This window comes from Momordica charantia (genome assembly GCF_013281855.1).
Source record: "Momordica charantia cultivar OHB3-1 chromosome 1 unlocalized genomic scaffold, Mcharantia_2.0 BLBB01000001.1, whole genome shotgun sequence".
Taxonomy (NCBI): Eukaryota; Viridiplantae; Streptophyta; class Magnoliopsida; order Cucurbitales; family Cucurbitaceae; genus Momordica; species Momordica charantia.
This window is the reverse complement of record NW_028275157.1, coordinates 14,984,240-15,004,844: the sequence shown is the minus strand read 5'-3', so window position 1 is coordinate 15,004,844 and position 20,605 is coordinate 14,984,240. Positions and strand designations below refer to the sequence as shown.

Sequence of the window (20,605 nt, the reverse complement as noted above, 5' to 3'; positions counted from 1 at the left end):
TTCATCACCTACTAAAGTTGTCATGTTTCTCTAAAATCTAATTGTCAAAATGTCCATCTAATTTTAACCTTGAAAGTCAAATTAGGTGACCATCTCGATAGAGGTTTTGATCACCATTAAAAAGTAGTTTATTTTTCGAGATTCACCAAAATTTATCCACACCCCATTCTTTTTAAATTGGGGCATCAAATTCATATGACCTACAGGGGCAGGTCTCCACTGTAACAGGGAAGAAATATATTATTCGCCACACATTTTGCTACATAACAGTTTGTTTTTGTACTATATTTTGTTAATACATTCTCCTACAAATTGATCATGTTATGCCAAAAATACCGCTCTTCCAGCTTAATATTCTTATCAATTTTAAATTGGTGCAGTAACAATCGATTAATAAGATTTCCAAGATCCAATTATCGACCTTTAAAAATAATAGGTATTTTATCATTTAAAAATTTCAGAAATTAAATAGTTGTAATTGATAATTTATCCCAAAAAAGCAGCCCTTTTTTCCTCTCTTTTTCCCATGTGGGAAAGCATTAAAAAAAAAAGGAAAGAAAGAAAGAAAAAACTCAGGAAGCTTTTCGGAAATAAATCCCACCAATTGCAATTGCAGGCTCCGGGGGAGCCCCAGACATGATTTTTTGAATTCTTTCCCCGAGTGGGGCCCCCACCTTTCATTCAAATTTTATGAATCTAACGGCTACTTCGCCCTATATGTACTAGCACTGGACAGTAGCCGGTGACGCACGGACAACAAAAACGCCTCCTCCTTCTCCAATTCAATCAATCTTATCGAACAACAACACAATCTCAGCGCATCTTCAATTAAAGGTTTTTTTTTTTTTCTATTTTCTTCTTCCTTTTCCATTTCTGATTTTTGTCTCTTCGTTTCAAAGAGGGGGAATATAGTGAAAATGGAATCTGTTGTTAGGAGTTGTTTCGGTCCTGTTTAATTACAATATGTGATGATTTTCTGCTGATTTTTGTGCTCCGCGCATTTGATTTTAGAATCTGTGAAGCAAGAAAACAATGGTGCCGTTGACGCCTGATCAGTCTAAGAAGGCCGGAGTCGGGGTGACGGCATCTCCAGCTCCATTTCTGACTCCGCGTCCGGAACGGCGGCGCACTGATTCGAGAGGCTCTGATTCGAGTTCTAGCCATCATAATAGGGATAAAGAAGTTAGTGTACAGGTTGTGTTGAGATGCAGGTGAGTTTTCTTGTTTGTTACAGAAATAGTTAGGGAGTTAAGAGTGTTGGAGGTAGATCCACTGATTCTTTACATCCTTTGTTCCCAATTGCTTTGTTACAGGTTAATTAAGGCTTTCTCCTGCTTAGATTTTTATCTGAAATGGCTTTGAGAAGTATATACAAAGTAATAGGGTTTTTTGGACCATCTTTTACTGGAGTTCGCTCTGTTGTACTCTATTTGGTGAATTTCATGTGCCATCCTCAAGAAACTTGGATTTATTTCAAAATTATGTTTCTTTTGATGTCTGTATTGCTTATATAACCCAGCTTGGCGGATATACAGAAGTATTGGTGACTTCATTTCCTGGATTTCTACTTGTATTACCATGGCATTTTTGATGATCTAATATCTAGAAATGGAGTGATGATGATGACTTGCACAGTAGAATTTACCTCTACATTATCAGATTAATTATTAAGTGTGAAGAAGTATATGCATTTCTCTAAAATGGAACCATTATGTTGTATTTCAATGTTAGGCCATTAAATGATGATGAACAGCGATCACCACAAGTGATATCATGTAATGAACTAAGAAGAGAAGTTAGTGTCTTGCAAAGTGTGGCCAATAAGCAAGTAGATAGAATCTTCTCCTTTGACAAGGTATGTTTCTGAAACGTTAGCTTGATTAATTTCAGGACGTAGATAGTTTTATTTGGTTGTTTTAACTGACTATGAATAGTTTTAAGGTGTTCGGTCCGAAAGCGCAGCAAAGATCGATTTATGAACAAGCCATTGCCCCTATTGTTAGTGAAGTCCTTGAGGGATTCAACTGCACCGTCTTTGCCTATGGGCAAACAGGCACTGGTAAAACATATACAATGGAAGGTGGGATGAAAAACAAGGTACAGAGATGGTTAAACGATCCCTATTTTCTACTCTTAAGTTAATTTATTCTCGGTTTTCGACATAACTTTTACTTACCATCACGTGCAAATAGGGAAAGGATCTGCCTGCTGAGGCTGGTGTTATTCCGCGGGCTGTTCGTCAAATTTTCGACACGCTTGAAGAGCAAAATGTAGACTATAGCATGAAAGTGACATTCTTGGAGCTCTACAATGAAGAAATTACTGATTTGTTGGCTCAGGAAGATCAATCACGGTCAGTAGAAGAGAAGCAAAAGAAACCTATTTCCTTGATGGAGGATGGAAAGGGCGCAGTGGTTGTAAGGGGTCTTGAAGAAGAAGCAGTATATAGTTTAAATGAGATATACACTCTTTTGGAACGGGGATCGGCCAAACGACGTACATCAGAAACCTTGTTAAACAAGCGTAGCAGGTAAATTTTATAATATTATGTTCATGAAAAGATTCGAGTATTGGGAAAAAAGAATGGAAATCTCACATGTTTCATCCAATTTGATCTACTATTTGCAGCCGCTCTCATTCTATCTTTTCCATTACTCTCCACATTAAAGAATCGTCCGTTGGTGATGAGGAGCTGATCAAATGTGGAAAGCTTAATCTTGTTGATTTAGCGGGATCGGAGAATATATCTCGGTCAGGTGCACGAGAGGTAACAAATTTTGTGTATGCATAAACAAATTTGTAAACAGTTAATTGTGTTCATCATGTTATAACTTTTTATTTCCCCATCCAGTCAATTACATGATCTGCTAATTAAGTTCTATAAGATAGTGTCTGATCAGTATTGTATAAAAATGGAGCCAAAAGCCTTTTAGTTCAGCAGATATTTTGGTCAGATTTGAATCAATATACTACTTTTAACTTTCAGGCTCGAGCAAGAGAAGCAGGGGAAATTAATAAGAGCTTACTTACCCTGGGTCGTGTTATAAATGCATTGGTTGAACATTCTACTCATATACCTTACAGGTATATTCTGAAATCTAACAATCTTACAAGCTTTGTTTCTGTATCACTTTTTTTTAAACTATTATTTTTCTACTACTATTTTTTGTGGCTCATTTTGTCATGGAAAATTCTGTGCAGAGATAGTAAGCTTACGAGACTGTTGAGAGATTCTTTGGGAGGGAAGACAAAAACTTGTGTCATTGCCACAATTTCTCCTTCTGCTAATTGTTTGGAAGAGACTCTTAGTACTCTAGACTATGCCCATCGTGCTAAACATATCAAAAACAAACCTGAGGTTTACTCCTATGAACCTGTTCATCCTATTTAATTTTTACAGTTTTTCCCCAATGCTGACAAAGAAGTTTCATGACAGGCGAACCAAAAAATATCCAAAGCTGTGCTCCTCAAAGATTTGTATCTAGAAATAGAGAAGATGAAAGAAGGTTGGATTGCATTATTTAGTATATCTAGATTGACGTGTGTATTAATAATAGAGAAGTGAGTATCTTTTTTGCTTAGTATCTGTAAAAAAATGTTGCAGATATTCGAGCTGCAAGGGAAAAAAATGGTGTCTATATTCCACGTGAGAGATATGCTCAAGATGAAGCTGAAAAGAAGGTTGGTTGTTTTCTGTTAAAAATAATAAAATGTCTTAAAATTTTTCTCTCTTTTATGATTTTGTTTCTTACAGAGCATTAGTTTTGAAAACTAAGCATCATTTTCTTTCTAACCACATATTTTCGTTGCTAAGTAGTTGTGATGTGGAAGCCCTGAAAATTGGCTTAAACCTGAAAATCTCATACGGTAATTTTGTATCTCTAATTAGCTCCATCATATCTGCTCCACAGGCAAGATCTGAGAGGATTGAACAACTTGAAAATGATCTCAACCTTAGCGAGAAGGTCAGTTTTGCTCAACATTTAGGTTTGTTCTTTTCCATCTACATTCTTTATAATACTCTCCAATGTTGGCTTTTCTTAAAGCAAGTTGAAAGCTTCCGTGAGCTCTATCTGACTGAACAAAAAATGAAACTGGACGTGGAACAAGAGCTCAAGGATTGTATGGTATAAACCCATATGCACTTCAAGATTATTGTTGTTTCTTGTCTATCTCTATGTACAATGTCCTGATATATTGCTTCTTCTATACACGTTCGTTCAGGTAAATCTCAAAAGCCGGAACAAGGCATTGTCTGATCTACAGGATGAACATGGGTTAGCCATTTCAGCCTTGAAAGAGAAGGAGTCCATCATCTCCCAGCTGAAAACCTCAGGTTTGTTACTCAGTTATAAGATTTGTTCAAACGTTATGATAAACTCGAATAAAGTGGATAACTTTGGTACAAACAGAGAACTCTTTACTTCAACGTGCAAAGTCGTTGCGCATGGACTTGCAGAATGCCTCGGAGGATATAAGTTTATTATTTGAAAAGATAGGTATGAGATTGTGCAATTATGTTCATTGAAATGACATCATTGTCGACCACAACGTAGTTATATTATCTTAATGATTAATTTGGTTTCACCCTCCACAGATCAGAAAGACAGAATGGAAGCAGAAAATCAGAGCAGGGTCTTAACATTTGGTTCTAAGCTTGATCAGAACTTAAAAGATCTGCACAAGATCATCTTAGGATCTGTTACTCAACATCAAGAACAGCTAAGATACATGGAAGAACATGCACACACTTATCTTGCTAGTAAATCTGATGTAAGGAAAAGAAAGAGTTGTTGTTACCAAGTTTTTGTGCATCTGGGGCTTACATCTGATTAATTTCACATTCTTCTCATTTTCAGGCAACTCAAGTCCTGGAGACAAAAGTAGAGAAAATGGCTCAGACATACTCTTCAGGAGTAGCTGCCTTAAGACAGTTAATCAAGACACTGCAACAGAATGTTTCCACAGACCTTGAACAGATGAATGACACAGTTTCAACACAAGCAATCAGCGTCGAAAACGTATGAACTGAACAATGATTTTTTTTTCTATTCGTCTCAATCCAGAAAAGTTAGATTTGAAAATAGTTTGAGATTTTCGAGGTTTCTTGGGTTCCTCATAGGGATTGGAGGGCTATGGTGGAGGAAGTGTTTTTGTTTCCTCCTTTCCGAGAGAAAGGGAGGTTTTGTGGCAGGCTTGCTTCTTTGCAATTTTGTGGGGATTTGGTTGGGGAAGAACAACATAATTTTTAGCGGGGTGGAGAGAGATAGAGAGTTAGTTTGAGATCTCATTAGATTTAATGTGAGTTAGTTTGGGATCTCTTTATGGGGTTCTGTTTTGAGGGTGTAATCTACCCAGTTAGGTTCTATTATTTTGGATTGGAAGCCCTTTCTGCTACGCTTTTATTTTTGTATGCCATTTATATGTTTTCTGTTTTCATTTGTCTCACTGAATAGTTCAGTTTCATATAAAAAATGAAATACTGACAATTCAACGGGTGAAACTTTGTCCAGTTTTTGGTTAATGCAGTATTGGAAGCCAAGGAGGTTGTCAAGGAGATCCAGAGTTCTCTTGATGATCAAAAACAACTTCTTGCTCTCTCTATTCAACGCCAAGAGGAGGTAATGGGGTCATTATTTTGAGTACTACTGGCTCTGATGATTAGGAGTTTTAATAATACTTCTATTCTGTCAAGTTCAATCAATTTAATCCTTGGAAAAAACATATCAGGGATTGCAACATAGTTTGGTTTCGGCACGGAACATATCAAATGCAAGTATCAACTTTTTCAATGAACTTCATTCCCATGCATCCAAAGTCATGACGCTGCTCGAAGAAGGTCAAATCAAGAGGTCGAACCAATTAGTGAATTTTGAGAAGATGTTCAAGGTAGCTATTAAACCATGTTATTAGCAGCATTATCAAGGTAGTTGAAGTTTTTCATGGTTAACTGTCAATTTGACTTGTTTCCATTTGTTTGTGAAACAGGAGCAGGCAGAGAAAGAGGAGAAACAGGCTCTAGAGAGCATTGCAGCAATTATAGCAAATTTGACATCTAAGAAGGCTGATATGGTTGGTCAATAATGTGTTCTTTAATGTCATTGGCATTTTTAAAGACTTAAAAGAAGATATAATGTGGCTTGAATATTCAATATAGGTATCAGATGCTTCAAAGAACATTCAGGAGCTGAACCTACAAAGCAACAAAATATTGCAGCAAGAGATGTCCTGTATGCAGCAAGTATCAAATTGTGCCAAGAAGGGCATGAGCAAATATGTCGAAAATGCGGAATCTCATTTCACAGAAAGCATGATTTCAGCAAATGAATCAAAGACTGTATTCGAGAACCACATCGAGGAATGGTAAGTTTTATTTGAATCATCTGTTGTACTTGAAAAATAACCAATCACACAAATTGGATAAATGTAAAGTTATGACAAATAGTTTAGTATAAAGTTATTTTCTTGTGATATGCAGCTCAAAGAGGTTGGATCACTCTCAGAAACAATGGGAAGATGCGCAATTGTCGGTAATAAAATTGAGCAAGAATGGCGCTACAGAGATCGAATCTTCTGTAAAGTGAGTTTTTTTGGTTTCTTTCTCTGTAGATTGTTTGCTTTTTCTTTAGTTTTTCATTGACCTATAACTGCTTTTTCATTTTCATAAACAGGGCTAGTATTTGCAAAAATCATTTTGCACAAGAAGAATTTGCAACTGTTTCTTCAGCACTGGATGCTGATTTTGATGCTGAAATCAGTGGTGTATTGGCTGCAGTTAATGGTAATTCTAGATACCTTAAAATGTGTTTTCTTTTTCAAGAAATGCTTTGTTTCTCTGTGCTTACTTTGGGAAACTGCATGGCAGATTCTCTGAGATTAGACCAGGAAAATAAAAAGGAGTTGGACTCAATTTCGACCTCGTGCTCGGAAGAGCTCAAATCCACGCAAAATAACCATGGAAGAACCGTATCGAAAATCCGAGACCAAGCAGAGCAGTGCCTCATAAAAGATTATCTGGTTCACTTTTTTGCTTGACTGACTGATCATATTTAATGAGGCTTACATATTATCATCTATGCATAAATTTATATGACAATAACTTTTTGTTTCAATTTCAAACAGGTCGACCAGCACACGGACTCGACACCGAAGAAAAGAGTAATAGCTGTGCCAAGTTTAGCATCCATTGAGGAGTTGAGAACCCCTGCACATCATCTGAAAGAAGGCATTTCAACAGAAAACAAGTTGAAATGGGGTTTGTTAGAAGGCAAAACTCAAGATGCTAATGGAGCAGTGCTACCAATGAGAGCTCCCTTTACAAATGTCAACTGAAAAGAGAAGAGCACAATGGAAATGTCTAAAAAAGCTGTACTCTCCATGCTTGTGGAGCTGTGAAAAGGAAACAAAAAAAAGTGTTCATCTATCGATGGCCATCCTTTCATTTCATCCCGAGATCTCATTAAGGTCAATTTGATTAATGAAGATAGCCAAATGATGATGAAATTTACTCATCTTCTTCTTCACTATCTGTATGTATTGTTTTAGATTTAGTTTTCTTAAAGATGGATCAGATATTCTTCATTGAGCTGATTATATATATAATATTTTTAGTTTTCTTAAAGATGGACCAGACACTTTAGTTCGGGTAACGTGTTCGTGTTTGACACATTATTAGTCTTTTTAGACTGCTGTTCAAATCTCTTTCCAGCTTCTCCTCTTACTTACCTCTTCGACATCTATAAAAAAGCCTTGTTTTTTGAAGTTCCAAAATGTTGTCTTTGGATTTCCAACAAAGGAAAGTCCCTTTTTTTTTTAATGAGAGTTCCATGCTACTCACCACTCCTCGAGGTCAAAGACGGGATTGAGCCATCATTCCAAGATTTGTAGTCTGATATATTTCTGTTCAACTATAAATCAACCATAGTCATACTAATTGAATTCTCGAACATGCAGAATAGGATAAAAATGATAAGATTTGAGTGAAATTGATCAAAAGATTTTACTTGTATTAAAAATTGTATTTAATAGCGCGCATGTGATAGATTTTCAAAAAATAATGTGCTACGGTCCGTATCTACGTGTCCGTGCTTGTTTGTTTCTTCTTTCATTAGCTTGGTTTCTAAGTCGACACTTGAACAATTGTCCTTGAATTGAAACCAGTAGTGCCGGTTGGCGGTGCCCATTTATTCAAAGCCCAAAAGTGATGGAGAAGTTTCGGCCTCTTGAGACTCGAAAGTACCTTTTTCAGTGATTAGGAACCTTCTGTTGTTTTTTCCTTTGATATGTTTTCTCATATTCTTAAGTTCTTCTAGAATAACCTGAAAATTAATTCAAAAGAAAAATAATTTGAAAATTTTAAGGATGTATACTTAATTATTGAGTGGTAATTGTATATATAGCAACCTAAGTTCAATTAAATATGTAGACAATGTTATGGATTTGTAAATATAACAATTATTTATCATAGTTTACACCATTGATATAGTCTACAGTACTAAACGTCGATCAGTGATATAGTTTAATAAGTGATATACAAGGAATTACGTAAAAATATTTAAAAAGATAGGCAAAAAAATATAAAAATTTTATTATATTTACAAAATCATAATTCCGTATATTTGTAGATATCACACTTTGAATTCCTACCTTTGAACTCTCTAATTTACCCTTTAAAATTTTCAAAATTGAAAGGTTATATATTATTTAAAAAGTTAGAAGGTAAACATGTTTTGAATTACGTCAAAATTTCATATTCACATATCCTATATTAAATGTCATGAGAAAAATGTGATCCTCGTTATCCCCTACAAAATGAAAAAAAATTATTTAACCCATATTGATGGCTAATAATTAGATTTTAGTTTTGGTTTTTGAAAATTAAGTCTATAAAAAATATTTTCACCTACGAGTTTCTTCCCTTAATTTGTTTAAGAATTCGAACCTTTCTTTACATAATTAAAGAAATTGCGACTAAGCTAGCATAATTTTGGAAAATAAAAATGGTTATGTTAGTTATTTCAGTTTGATATAATTATATTGCAAAAGGGTATTGCATACACATATATTCAAAAATTTAGGTCAATGCTAAACTTGGACTAGAAAAAATTTGTTGCACTAATTTGAATGTTGGAAGATAAGTTAAGAAGAGGACGGCCAGCTGCCAACTCCTTTTTTTTTGTAGTTGATCTAAAAAGTGGTTGATTTGATTCATGAATCAACATCTTGATTAGGCCCCTTAATCTTTTTATTAAAAAAATCATACCCAATTATACAAATTTAATTGATATATGGTTAAATTATCCACATGGTTTAAACTTAATTTTTAATTATGATTTTATGAATTTATAAGATTTTATTTGGTTTTTGTGATATGAATTTAGTTTCCATTGATTTATATGGTTCGGTTAAATTACCTCTTTATTGTGTTGTCACATATTTATTTAATATAGTAATATTTTGCATCAACCTGACAGTTTGTAAAATTTAACCATATTATAAGGATCAAATTTAAAATTTTAAAAATATAGGGACTAAATTTAAACTAAGCCTAGATCATGAAGATCAAATTGAATCTTTTAAAATTATTAAGATCAATTAGAAATTTAACCTAAAAATAAACGGTACTCGTAAGGTTTATATTGAACCTTTTAAAACTACACGAAACAAATTGGAAAAACGTCTAAATTATAGGCACCAAATTGAAAGAGTTTAATCCATAAAGAGTTACGACGAAATTGAAACTAACCCAAAATTTATAATTCAATTTAAATAGTATCTATTCAAGTTTTTTAAAAAAGGAAAAGAAAAACATTTATTTTCAAAAAGTCAAATAGTATAGTAGCTTATAAAAACATGATTATTGAGGGGGTTTGTTTTTTTTTTCAATATACAAAAATCATGTTTCCATTATACACACGTGTGAAAAATACCCTATTTTGTCTTCCAACAATTCCTTTGGCAGTGTCTTCTGAAACTCAAACACTTCAATAATTAATCTTATAAACCCCAAAAAAGGGGAAAGTTTTTTTGTGAAAATATATGTAGAAAGTCAAATGTTGTCTACTTGTAATGTTGATTAGTTTATAAAGGATGGTTTGGATTTGAAGGTTCCATGGAAGGTGAGTCATTGCCAAATCTAGCTCGCCATACATGACCATTTATTTTTCCTACTTCCATCACCAACTTCACTTATTTTACACACCATTCATATTATGTCATCATTTTTTTTTTTTTGGATAAGGATTGTTGTAAGACATGTTGGATAAAAATTATCATAAATATTAGGTTCTTATAAAATTCAAAATTTTAGTTATATAAGATAGAAGGTTATTATTCGGTTTTGATCGTAAGTTAGAAATCCACTTGAGAATTGGGTTGTTAAGTAACTTCTTACTATGATTAATCTCGTTCTAGTAATTGAATTTTAAATTCTATTGGTCGGAGGTATATGTCAATTATCTCTGACACTTTGACACCATTTTAGTTTTTATTATTTATTTTTATTTTAAACTGTTTAATGGGATGTAGCTTCAAATATGCATGTTAACATGTCAACGTGAGCATCTACTCAAACCAAACCCTGTGAAAAACAAATATTTAGAAGAATAGTTATTTTTAGAATTTAGAAACTAAAATAAATATTTTAAAAGTCGAAGTAGAGTATTTATTTTAAAAATTCTAGACTGAAATGAGTAGTAAGATTTAAATATTAAAAAAGTAAATAAATAAAAACAGTGGGTAGTAGTTGCCTATTTGGATGAGATCCATGTCTCTCGTACGGCACGCCTTCCTTTTTCAATGCAAATAATTAATCAAAGTGAGCTTTTTCAATCACATGCCCAAATTACAAAGTCCAAATTTTGTAAACAAATCACAGCAGCCAAACAAACCAACAAAATTAAAATTAAAACTAAAAATTAACAACTCTGATTTTTCTTGGTCAAACGAAACGAATCAAACCCAACTCAGAATTCACCCATTAAATACTTCACCAATGCCTTCCAATTTCCAAATCCCATCTTTCAGCTCCCTTTTGAATTTTCCATTTTCCATTTTCCTCTGAAAATTCCCATAAAAAAAAAAACAGAGCTCTCAAAAATCTTGTTCTTGTTTTTCTTGTTAATCAATGGCGGCTAAGAGAATCAGAGAAGAATCCGAAGCCTCGGACATGGCCAAATCTCTAATGCTTCTCTCATACGGAATTGAGACGGCGAAGCCCAAAATTCAGGGCCAAAACGCCGCCGTTTTCGGGTGCAAGACCTGCAACCGGCAGTTCCCGTCGTTCCAGGCCCTCGGCGGCCACCGCGCCAGCCACAAGCGGCCGCGGACGGCGGCCGAGGAGCCCAAGGACCCGGCGGAGGTCGGAAGAGATCAGCTCAAGCAGAAAATGCACGAGTGCGCCACGTGCGGGCTGGAGTTCTCGTCCGGGCAGGCTCTCGGCGGCCACATGAGGCGGCACCGGGTGACGGTGAGCGGCGGCGGGTTTTCTCCGATGACGGCGGCGGAGAAGATTCCGGTGCTGAAGAGGTCTGGGAGTAACAGAGTTATGTGTTTGGACCTCAATTTGACGCCATTGGAGAATGATTTGAAGCTGCTGTTTGGAAAAATGCCTCCCAGAGTTGATCTTGTTCTTTGATTTTCAGTTCTTGCAAAAATATTGTTTTTTTTTTACTCTTACAAATTCTTTGATTTGTTCTCATGTATAATCACTTCTCATTTGTTTTCAATTATTTCTAAAGATAATTCGGATTAAATCAACAATTTTTATATTGGTTTCGGTTGCAACTATGGTTGCTTGTAATTCTATTGCTCTTTAATATTTATCCTTTTAGAGGATATTAAGTTGGGTGTCAGAAATATTTTCACATGATGTGGCATTTAGAGACTTTTAAAACGCTGTATCACGTTGTTTTGAGAGAGTTCGATTTAATTTAATGAATGGATTTTAACTTCTGAAATTTTCTTGTCAAATTAGTCGAGAACTACCACGGAATATATTGGTAACACACCACATAATACTTCATCCTCGTATCTTTCATGGTCCTCCACTTGTTTAGTTAGTCACCCTGAGCTCTCCACAATCATATAGTCAATGGAGTTTATAAGGTTGTAGATGGACTTTAGTATCTAGGCTCAATCGCCATATGGAGCTAAAACTTACTACAAATTCGTACCGCTCCCGCCTCCCACTATCAATCAACACCACTATTGGAACCACCCCTACATCTTGTATTTAAAAAAAAAAAACACCACTATTGGAGTATGGTTTGAACAAGGCAACATGTATGAAATAGGTACTCCTTTGATCCTCCAAGTTGTCCTACTTAGTGTATACTTAAAGCCCTCCCGATGACTAAGGATAAAAAACATGCAGTATTCTTCACTTCTGCCTCACTCTTCGAGTCACTCATGGACTCGTCTTCCTCTTCATCTTCATCACTCGTCTCTATTACTATCCTCCACCCTCAGGATCATGGTTCTCCTATTATGGCATTCTCGACTTATGTGTCTCATCCCATAGCATTTCCATATCCATCCACATTTCTTAATTAATATTTTCTCTAAACATTCACCTATTTCAAACTTATAAAATTCGTCAAAACAAATCATTCAACGAAAGCAGAAGCTGGTCCTCCTCAGGTTAATCGTTATCTTTGCATAACATTACAACATTCTTAACCTCCAACCCCAAAAACAAAAGAAAGAAAAAAACCAATGTTGTAATATTAGACAAAAATATGGAAAATTTGAAACCCAAGAAGTGTTTGTTACACTTGGTAGAGTACATTAGAGAGACATTGAAGGATGGGAAATTATTTAGAAAACTTTCAAAATATGCTTTCATTAATTATTTTTGCTCATTTTGTAGAGCAGAGGAATTAGATGCCTCAATTGTTAAACTTTCCATCTTATTGGCTTCAATTTCTCTTGTTTGTTTGGTGGGCAATTTCAGTTCTTCACTTGAGGAATTCCCATCTTTGTTTTTCCCCCAAACTACAAGGTACAGCCCCACAATTATCACACCAGCTCCAAGTATTCTGCAAAAAAAAAAAAAAAACATTAAAATGGAATGTAAAAGTTATTTAATATATTTTTTTAATACAACGTGGGAATAATGGAAAATTGAACTCACAAATTGGGGATATATGTCAGTTATGCTGAACTAGACTCATTTTGACAATAATTTCATATGTTGGACTCATATTTTTACAATATTTTAATATTAAGCATCGATTAAATCTAATTACCTTCCAAAATAAAGACGCTCGCCGAGAATGAACGAACTCATAATAGCCACGATAACCATACTCAATGGGCTAAAGGCAGTCACAAACACAGGTCCTTTGTCTTTCATAACAAGTCCTTGGATGTAATAAGCAAGTCCTGAACAGAATATCCCCTGCAAAAATTCCAAATTATTATTAATCTCTCTAAGTTTTTTTTTCTTTGGATTTTGAAATTGGAAAATAAATTTATATGTTTCAAGATCGCTAAAATAAATACCTTAATTAGATTTTAATTCTGACGTAATCATGATTAGAGCTAGAAATTTCACGATTTTATGTCTAAATCTTTTATATATACGATCTTTCAATTTTAAAAATTTACAGGATAAATTTCAAAATTTCCGACTTATATCTTAAATAAAAAAAAATTATAGTGTGATAATATTCTTTTCATATAAAAAAAAGTATTATCGCCTTCAACTCTATGATATTCTCTAATATCCAGTTTTATATCGCATATTAAAGATAATAGAATTATTTTCATTGGTCTAATTTTCAGGTGGGGTATTTTATTTTATTTTTCTCCAAAAAAAGGGCCATGTCCAAAAATTAGAGCATCTTTCAAATTATTACAACTAATTTCATATCTTAAAATTACTCTATATTAATATTAACACACCTTTACAAATATATATTAAAATAAAATATGTTACTGTGGTTATAAATATTTAAGTAATACTCTTAGATTCATTAAAATATTCAGGGTGGGGTTTTTTTAACAAAATAAAATTAAATTCAGGGATCTTATCTTATCCCCCAAGAATTTTTATCATCCTTAATTAAGTAACCTATAATTTGTATTGAAAATAAAATGAAACCAAAATTTAAAGAACAAATCAAAATAAACATAAAATTTTAAGAATCAAATAATAAAAGAAAAGAGAGTTCTTAGTTCTTAGTGTTCTTATTTTCCAAAAAATTAAAAAAATAAAAAAAAAATCTTAGTTCTTACACTATAAACAGCGGCGAGCAATTTAGTTCCCCAAGTAATGGACCAAACCGCGGCATTTCCCCTTTCCATCACCAAAGCCAACACGGTTCCCTCCGCGGTTCCCAGCAGGCAAATCCAAGCCGTAAGAGAAAGCTCAGCCGGGTAAGCTTTCAAAGTAATTGCCTGAAAATCCCAAATGATTGTTCAATTTTTTTTTTGTTAATTGAAGAATCCCAATATTTTCTTTCCCCAAAAGTGGTAGAAAAAGTCGATTCTGTCGTTTCTTTTTCTGTTAATTTCCACATGTTATTAAACTGAGTGATGGGAATAAAATCTTCTGATGGGGAATGAGCAAAAGGTTCCGTTATCAAAAAGGGTGGTATTGGGAATCTTTGTGAATTGCGAGGGAGGGAAAAGGGCACCTGAAGAATCATGAAGCAGGCCCAGCTGAAGCAGCCAATTGTGATCATAATGGAGCCTTTGATTGTATGTTGAAGGCTGATTTCACCCCTTTGTTGTTGATGGTTGGCTCTCTCTTTTACCCAAAATAGTTCCAAAATTGGGCCTTTTATTAGGGTCATTATCATGGCTCCTCCTACTGTTGCTATGGTTCCCACCAACTTGGCTTGGCTTCTGATGCTTTTGATTTTTACCTTCTCAAGCCTGAAAAATTATTTGTTGATTTATAGGAACTTCAGTTTATGTTGTTAAGAGAGATTTGGGCTTGGACTATATGGTTTGGTGACCAAAAAGGGATGTTCTTATGGACTATACCTGAGGATCCAAGCCATTACAAAGGTAATTGCAGGTAGAATATTGCACATGGCAGCTGCAAATGTTGCTGTTGTGTACTTCATTCCCAAGAAATACAAGTTCTGATCAATTACAGGCCTGCCAAAAAGGGAAGATATAAAATGTTATGTTGGTGGAAAGATTTACAAGGAGAAAGAGAAACCATTTGGGAAGAAGTTTTTGGGGGGGGCATACTCTAGCAAGCTGAGCACCATTAACTTGGCAAAGATTGGGATTGTCATCTTTGGTCTGACTTTCCTGGGAAAAGGAGAAACCTCAAATTTTAATATGTTGGTATCATCTAAGGGTCACTTCATGCATGCATGTAAACTGTTCGATAAAATGTTCAAATGAAGGGATCTGAGTGAAAGAGAGGAAAATACTTGTCAAAAATCAGAGCAAAAGGAGCTATAACAATTGTGGCAACTGCATGGCGGTAAACAACAAGAACATAATTGCTCATTCCTTGGTTCAGAGCTGCTTTAGACAGAATGTCCATTCCTGCAAGCCCAAACTGCAAGAACACCACAGCAAAAAATGGCTTGGCTGAGACACACCATTGGCTAATTTGGACGTTCATCCTGCTCAGGAATGCTGAAGCTGGGAGAGAACAGGTGTGTTGGTACAATTCTTTAATGGCATACTGGTTCTGCTTTTATAGAAAGTAAAATGGATAAAGCTTGGCACTTATTTCTCTCTGCATAACTTTCAAGCTCATGGGAATCTATTAGGTATAAAAACATGATTAGAATCGTAAACCCACTTAATAAATACATGTTTAAGGAGGAATAATAATGTGATTAAGAAACTAATGTTTAATTTGATAGTGCTTTCAATTATTCAATTATCTTTCTGTCATTAAGTGATCTTTGCTCTCATGCCGAATCACCCTCTTTGCCATTGAGCCAATTGTATGGGGCCCCAGGGCCAAAGCACCCCACTTGCTAAAAATAATATATACACAAATTAAAATCATATATTCCTTAAAGAATTTTATTTGCTTAACCATGTATTCGATTGTTTCACAAAATGAACTTTATTTAGTGCATGTCACCAAGAATTCTTTCCCACAAGCAATTTTTTCACAACGAAGTGGAATAATAACAAATTGAATCTTTACTTTTTGTTACCCTTAGTTTATCTGTCTTATTCTATTTTGAGAATGACTGTGTTTGCAGCAGAAGTCGTTCATCAAAAACAATGCACACAGCTAAATCTTCGTGCAGATTACTCTTTCAAGAAATTTCTTTTCCATGTCCTTCACGTGTGTGAACTAAGTTATGAGTTTTTCTTAATTCAAGATTGCCAAGAGCAAAGAAACTTTTCTCAGTGTTCCAATTTATAGATTGCATATAAAAGGTTTCTTTTTACTTCTAGGTATATATTTTGATAACCAACGCATCAGAAATCCTACTCTTTGCATTATGTTCATGGCCCATCTCTATTAATCCTTAGGTAGCCTTTGCCCACCCAAGACCAATTCCAAGAAACCACGAGGGGTTTAAACTATTAACTTTTCGACTCGGGGACTTGAACATAAGACCTTGGAGGATGTCTCCTAACATTCCGAGCCCTTACCATCGAAGCCACCCTAGGGGTCTTTTTCTGTTTGTTTTATCTTTGAATTGCCATTTAGATAATTGGGAGTAAACTAATCAACCATATTCTGTGAAAAATGGTTTATATTCTTTGATTTGTAGTTATAGCAATTAACTATTCCCAAGAATAAGTTATTGTGTGTCTGCGTGAACTTATATCTGATTTAACAATAGCTGCAGATAATGCATCAAAGATTGGAATACTAAAGTAAACCATTTTGTGATTAATTGGAATATCTATGACATATTTCTAACTATTATTTCCTTTAATCTCACTTTCCTGCTTGGATACTTAGTTCCTCGAATATCTTTTATTGTCCTTTCCTCTTCTTTTCCTCCTCCTTCCCAACGCATTACTTGTCGGCATATAAAGCGATGAGATTACATTACAAGATAGTGCATGCAAGCATATTCGTTTGCTTCAAAGCTTTCTCTTTCTCTCTCTCTCTTTTAATAGGATTGAAGTATGGGCTGTGGTACACTTTTTACGTTATTACCATTTCCTGCGTGAGCTTTTTGTTAGTAACATCATTTATCTCGTTTTGTCACCAGAGATTTTGAAACTGTAGGATAAGCTTTCGATATCCTACTTGTGTTAGCACATTTCATCCCTTTTGAAAACAAGACTGCCAAATTTGTTGTCACCATCATCTGATATCGAACTGGGACTTTTTAGTGCTTGATGGGTTTTCAATTTTGATCTTTGATCTACTCATTTTCATGCTGTTGAATGAAAAAAAAAATTGTACTGTTGACAGTCTGAGACTCGAGTCCCATCGATTAGGAGAGATGTGGATGTCTTTTCATCATGGATTTTTCTCAAAATGAAGTCTTTCAGAAGAGAGAGAAGCTTTCTTGTATGGTTAATAAACATCAATATAAAGTGCAGTGTTTTTTCTTGCACTCAAGACAACATCCTTTTGATAAAGGAGTGCTGCTGGCAATAAAAAGGTTTTTGACCACAACTTTTGAATTACTTTCTGTTTGCTGAGGGTTACATTTGCAATGGTTTAAGGAAAGGAAAGGAAAGGAAAACCTTTCATCTTTGTTCAACCTTTTTTCCTTTTTCTCATTTTTGATATGGGGATTGGAGAAAATGCCAAGTCTTTGGTCAATCCACACCCAATTATTTCAACTTTACAACTTTCTTTGATTTTACTTTAATAATGCATGAGGCACTGACTAGAATCAAAGTAATTGGCTTGATATTATATGGTTCAAACATAAAGGACCCTTGAGATCAACCAATAGCCCGTAGTTTAGAGCCTCTTGAACTAGTAATCTCATGATTCCCCCAAAAAAATCTCTCTCAATAGATTGAGATGGACTATCCTCTACTGTCAAATGCTGTGGTATTGGTCCCATTTATTTGACTGTTCAAACATATCAAATTAAGCAGTAATCAGTAAATTCATCTCCATAAACATAGGAATATCTCAGGATTTTAAGTGGAGTAAGTACGATCGGCCCCCACCGGCTGAAATCAAGGTACAATTAGTACAATTAGGGGTAAGAAGATTCAAATCTTCTGAATTAGAACTTCAAATCAATTAGATGTTATGGATTAAACCTCAAATCAGATGAGAAATTAACTGAAAGTCTAAGATGAAAGAAAACCTTCAAATGCCTCACTTTGCATTATTTTTTCACTTTGCTGATTTGTTTGATTGTGCTTTTGGTGTTGCCTCAGCCACTACTTATTACACAGATCCAACACCTTGATCTTTTATAAATCTGTGTAGGAATCCATATCCGATCTGTAACCCATTAGACTCTTTCTTTTTTAGATAATGGGTCTTTCATGGACCCATCCATAGGAAATGTAAATTTGTTGTCAAAAGATGGATATGTTTGCTTTGCTATATTATGTAACCTTTCACATGTCATACTCAGACAGCATTTTCTCTCTCTCTACCCAAGGAAAAAAAAACACCCAACAAAAGATTAAGAGAGAAATTAGTGGATATGTTAATGGTGGTTAGTGAGGTTAAAAATTCTATTCCATCTCTCTCTCTCTCTCTCTCTCTCTCTCTCTGTTTTGTTAATGGCAATTGAGCCATATGGCATTTTCTCTCTCTAAAAAGATTTGCAGGTTGGTGGAAGCTGAGCAAAGAAATTCAGATTCTATTACGTGGGAGGGTTGGATAATGCATCCTCCTTCTACGCTTTGTACTTGACAGGTTATTCCATGGGAAGGGAATATAATCCTCTGATTATTTTCTTTTTCTTTCTTACCAAACAAACAGATGTTGGGATTTTCTTCTATAATATTCACTTGATAGCCATTGGGGAAAAAAGAAGAAAAAAGAAATGCTCTTTTGGGTAATTTCCATGTCTCTTATTTGGTGGTTTCTTCTTCCCCTCAAGTTGTCATTCCTATGACATTTCTTAATCAAAATTGTATTTCTTATTCATTGCTTTTTCCTGCCCACTCGATTATTTTTTAATGTCATTTCTTCATTGTGATTATAATTTAAATTTTTGATCTCAAAATCTTGCTCATGAATCTAACTGGTAAATTGAGCAAAATGTGGTGACATGAGCATAACTCGAATTTTTGTCTTGTATGTCATGTGAAATTATTTAAGATGGGCATAAAATTCAACCAATAAAGTTACAAAATTAGATGAATTCAATTAAGAAATATATGGATCCAACCACAAGATTGATTGCTGTTTTAGTAAAAAACACGTTTGTTTTGCTTAATCACAAGAAGCCACGCCTAACTACAATTTCTTTTGGGAAAAAATGAAAAGTGATATTAATTTCACGATTTTATTTAAGTTTCAATTCAATTAAATCAAAAACTCACTCGTAAGTACAAGAAAAAAATAAAAAGCATCTTTTCCTTTTAAATGTAAACTATAAAGAATAAATCGGCTTAAGAAAACCCAATAATTAGTAACCACAATGAAATTATGAGTTCCCAATAAATATTTCTTTCCTAATAAAGAATCAACACTAAAAGCAACAACTTTATAAACTTTACTTAAAATTCACATTGATTGATTTAAAAATGGCTGCAAGAGCTTTTAAAACAACTAGTTATTAGATTAGAATTAAAAACTAAAGTCTTCTTTCTTTTATTATTATTATTTTTTTTTTCATTTCCTTTTTATTGACTACCGTGGACTAGTTTGTTAAAAAGCCTTCTAATTCTATTGTGAACTTTGTAGTTAATTAGATATTTTTGGGGGCTGAAAATTAAGAAGTTTAGAGCATTTCCACTGTTTTCTTATATCATATTATGTAACCGTAGGATTTAAAAAATAATACAACTAAAATGAGATTTAAACTTTTTTCAGTGAAGCTTGCGGCGTGGTTGGTTATGTGTCATGTAATGTAACAGAGAGAGTAAAGGAAAATAGATTATTTTAAAAAACAGAGATTTTGGTGATGTGTGATCTCACTTTCACTCCCACATATTTTGCTTTCCACTACTGATTTTTTTTTTTTTTTTGAGTGCTTTTAACCCTCTCACCAATTCAGGTTATTGGGTAATGTAATCAGCTTTCAATCATTCCTACTACCCTTTTGTTTAATCTTTGTTTTTTTATTATTACTTCTTGAAAAATTGAGTTGTAAGCTTTTTGGTGTAGATGATAAGAATTGAGGCTACATCTTTCTTACATTGTTATTTTATTGTGAAGATCCAATTATTGTTTGGATGTTTGTTTGGTTGATGCCAACACTCTTCTATAATTTTATTTTTGTTATGTATGATGTAACTTTTTTTTTTTTGTTCTTTGTGGGAGGGGACAATCATTTAAGTTGTTAAGATTACGCAAGGATGAATTGTGTTTTAAGATCAAATGAAATCGAACAGTATGTTGAAATATAAAGCAAGCAAGAACAATTTTTTTTTAAGTTTTTAAGACATATATTCAATAATTTTGCAAGGTAAATTCATCTTTCGCTGGTGTTTGAGATTAAACAAACGTTAACTTCTAAATTCTAATGCAGTTAGAATTTAGAGTGGCAGTTTTAGAGAAATTGGA

General features: G+C 34.1%; 3 protein-coding genes and 1 long non-coding RNA gene across 5 annotated transcripts; 3 read left to right on the top strand and 1 right to left on the bottom strand.

The window, feature by feature from the left end:
* Positions 1 to 641: 641 nt before the first annotated feature.
* On the top strand, positions 642 to 7,621 carry LOC111013671 (ATP binding microtubule motor family protein). The gene is made up of 24 exons (XM_022288167.2): positions 642 to 834; positions 1,012 to 1,211; positions 1,732 to 1,855; positions 1,942 to 2,097; positions 2,193 to 2,530; positions 2,629 to 2,767; positions 2,987 to 3,084; positions 3,202 to 3,358; positions 3,437 to 3,506; positions 3,605 to 3,681; positions 3,912 to 3,965; positions 4,047 to 4,127; positions 4,225 to 4,336; positions 4,413 to 4,499; positions 4,598 to 4,773; positions 4,860 to 5,021; positions 5,514 to 5,621; positions 5,731 to 5,889; positions 5,989 to 6,072; positions 6,158 to 6,363; positions 6,479 to 6,580; positions 6,672 to 6,781; positions 6,866 to 7,017; positions 7,123 to 7,621. The coding sequence occupies exons 2-24, from the start codon at positions 1,033 to 1,035 to the stop codon at positions 7,330 to 7,332; spliced, it is 3,141 nt and encodes a 1,046-aa protein (XP_022143859.1). The 5' UTR covers positions 642 to 834; positions 1,012 to 1,032; the 3' UTR covers positions 7,333 to 7,621.
* Positions 7,622 to 10,906: 3,285 nt separating this feature from the next.
* LOC148213328 (zinc finger protein ZAT11-like) lies at positions 10,907 to 11,774 on the top strand. The gene has a single exon (XM_088120237.1). It carries the CDS (start codon positions 11,126 to 11,128, stop codon positions 11,633 to 11,635), a length of 510 nt encoding a protein of 169 aa, XP_087976363.1. The 5' UTR covers positions 10,907 to 11,125; the 3' UTR covers positions 11,636 to 11,774.
* An 834-nt stretch (positions 11,775 to 12,608) lies between these two features.
* On the bottom strand, positions 12,609 to 15,747 carry LOC111013601 (WAT1-related protein At2g37460). Its single transcript, XM_022288076.2, has 7 exons — positions 15,393 to 15,747; positions 15,205 to 15,267; positions 14,992 to 15,108; positions 14,640 to 14,880; positions 14,239 to 14,400; positions 13,248 to 13,399; positions 12,609 to 13,037 (listed from the first exon to the last, which is right to left on the bottom strand). Exons 1-7 carry the CDS (start codon positions 15,587 to 15,589, stop codon positions 12,848 to 12,850), a joined length of 1,122 nt encoding a protein of 373 aa, XP_022143768.1. The 5' UTR covers positions 15,590 to 15,747; the 3' UTR covers positions 12,609 to 12,847.
* On the top strand, positions 15,482 to 19,021 carry LOC111013602 (uncharacterized). 2 transcript variants are annotated; one of them, XR_002601727.2, is made up of 2 exons: positions 15,482 to 15,623; positions 16,191 to 19,021. It is a non-coding gene; the product is annotated as an uncharacterized LOC111013602 (long non-coding RNA). The 2 variants fall into 2 exon arrangements; XR_002601726.2 differs by having other exon boundaries at positions 15,483 to 15,623; positions 16,188 to 19,021.
* The last annotated feature ends 1,584 nt before the right edge of the window (positions 19,022 to 20,605 follow it).

Bases quoted from the DNA above. Each gene is read 5' to 3' on its own strand.
- LOC111013671 (XM_022288167.2), top strand. From the start codon at position 1,033: ATGGTGCCGTTGACGCCTGATCAGTCTAAGAAGGCCGGAGTCGGGGTG. The intron at 3,682-3,911 runs GTTGGTTGTTTT...TCTGCTCCACAG, and splicing joins AAGATGAAGCTGAAAAGAAG to GCAAGATCTGAGAGGATTGA. The intron at 6,073-6,157 runs GTTGGTCAATAA...TATTCAATATAG, and splicing joins CATCTAAGAAGGCTGATATG to GTATCAGATGCTTCAAAGAA.
- LOC148213328 (XM_088120237.1), top strand. From the start codon at position 11,126: ATGGCGGCTAAGAGAATCAGAGAAGAATCCGAAGCCTCGGACATGGCC.
- LOC111013601 (XM_022288076.2), bottom strand. From the start codon at position 15,589: ATGAACGTCCAAATTAGCCAATGGTGTGTCTCAGCCAAGCCATTTTTT. The intron at 15,109-15,204 runs GTATGCCCCCCC...CCTTTTTGGCAG, and splicing joins ATGGTGCTCAGCTTGCTAGA to GCCTGTAATTGATCAGAACT. The intron at 14,401-14,639 runs GTGCCCTTTTCC...TGGGATTTTCAG, and splicing joins CCTGCTTCATGATTCTTCAG to GCAATTACTTTGAAAGCTTA.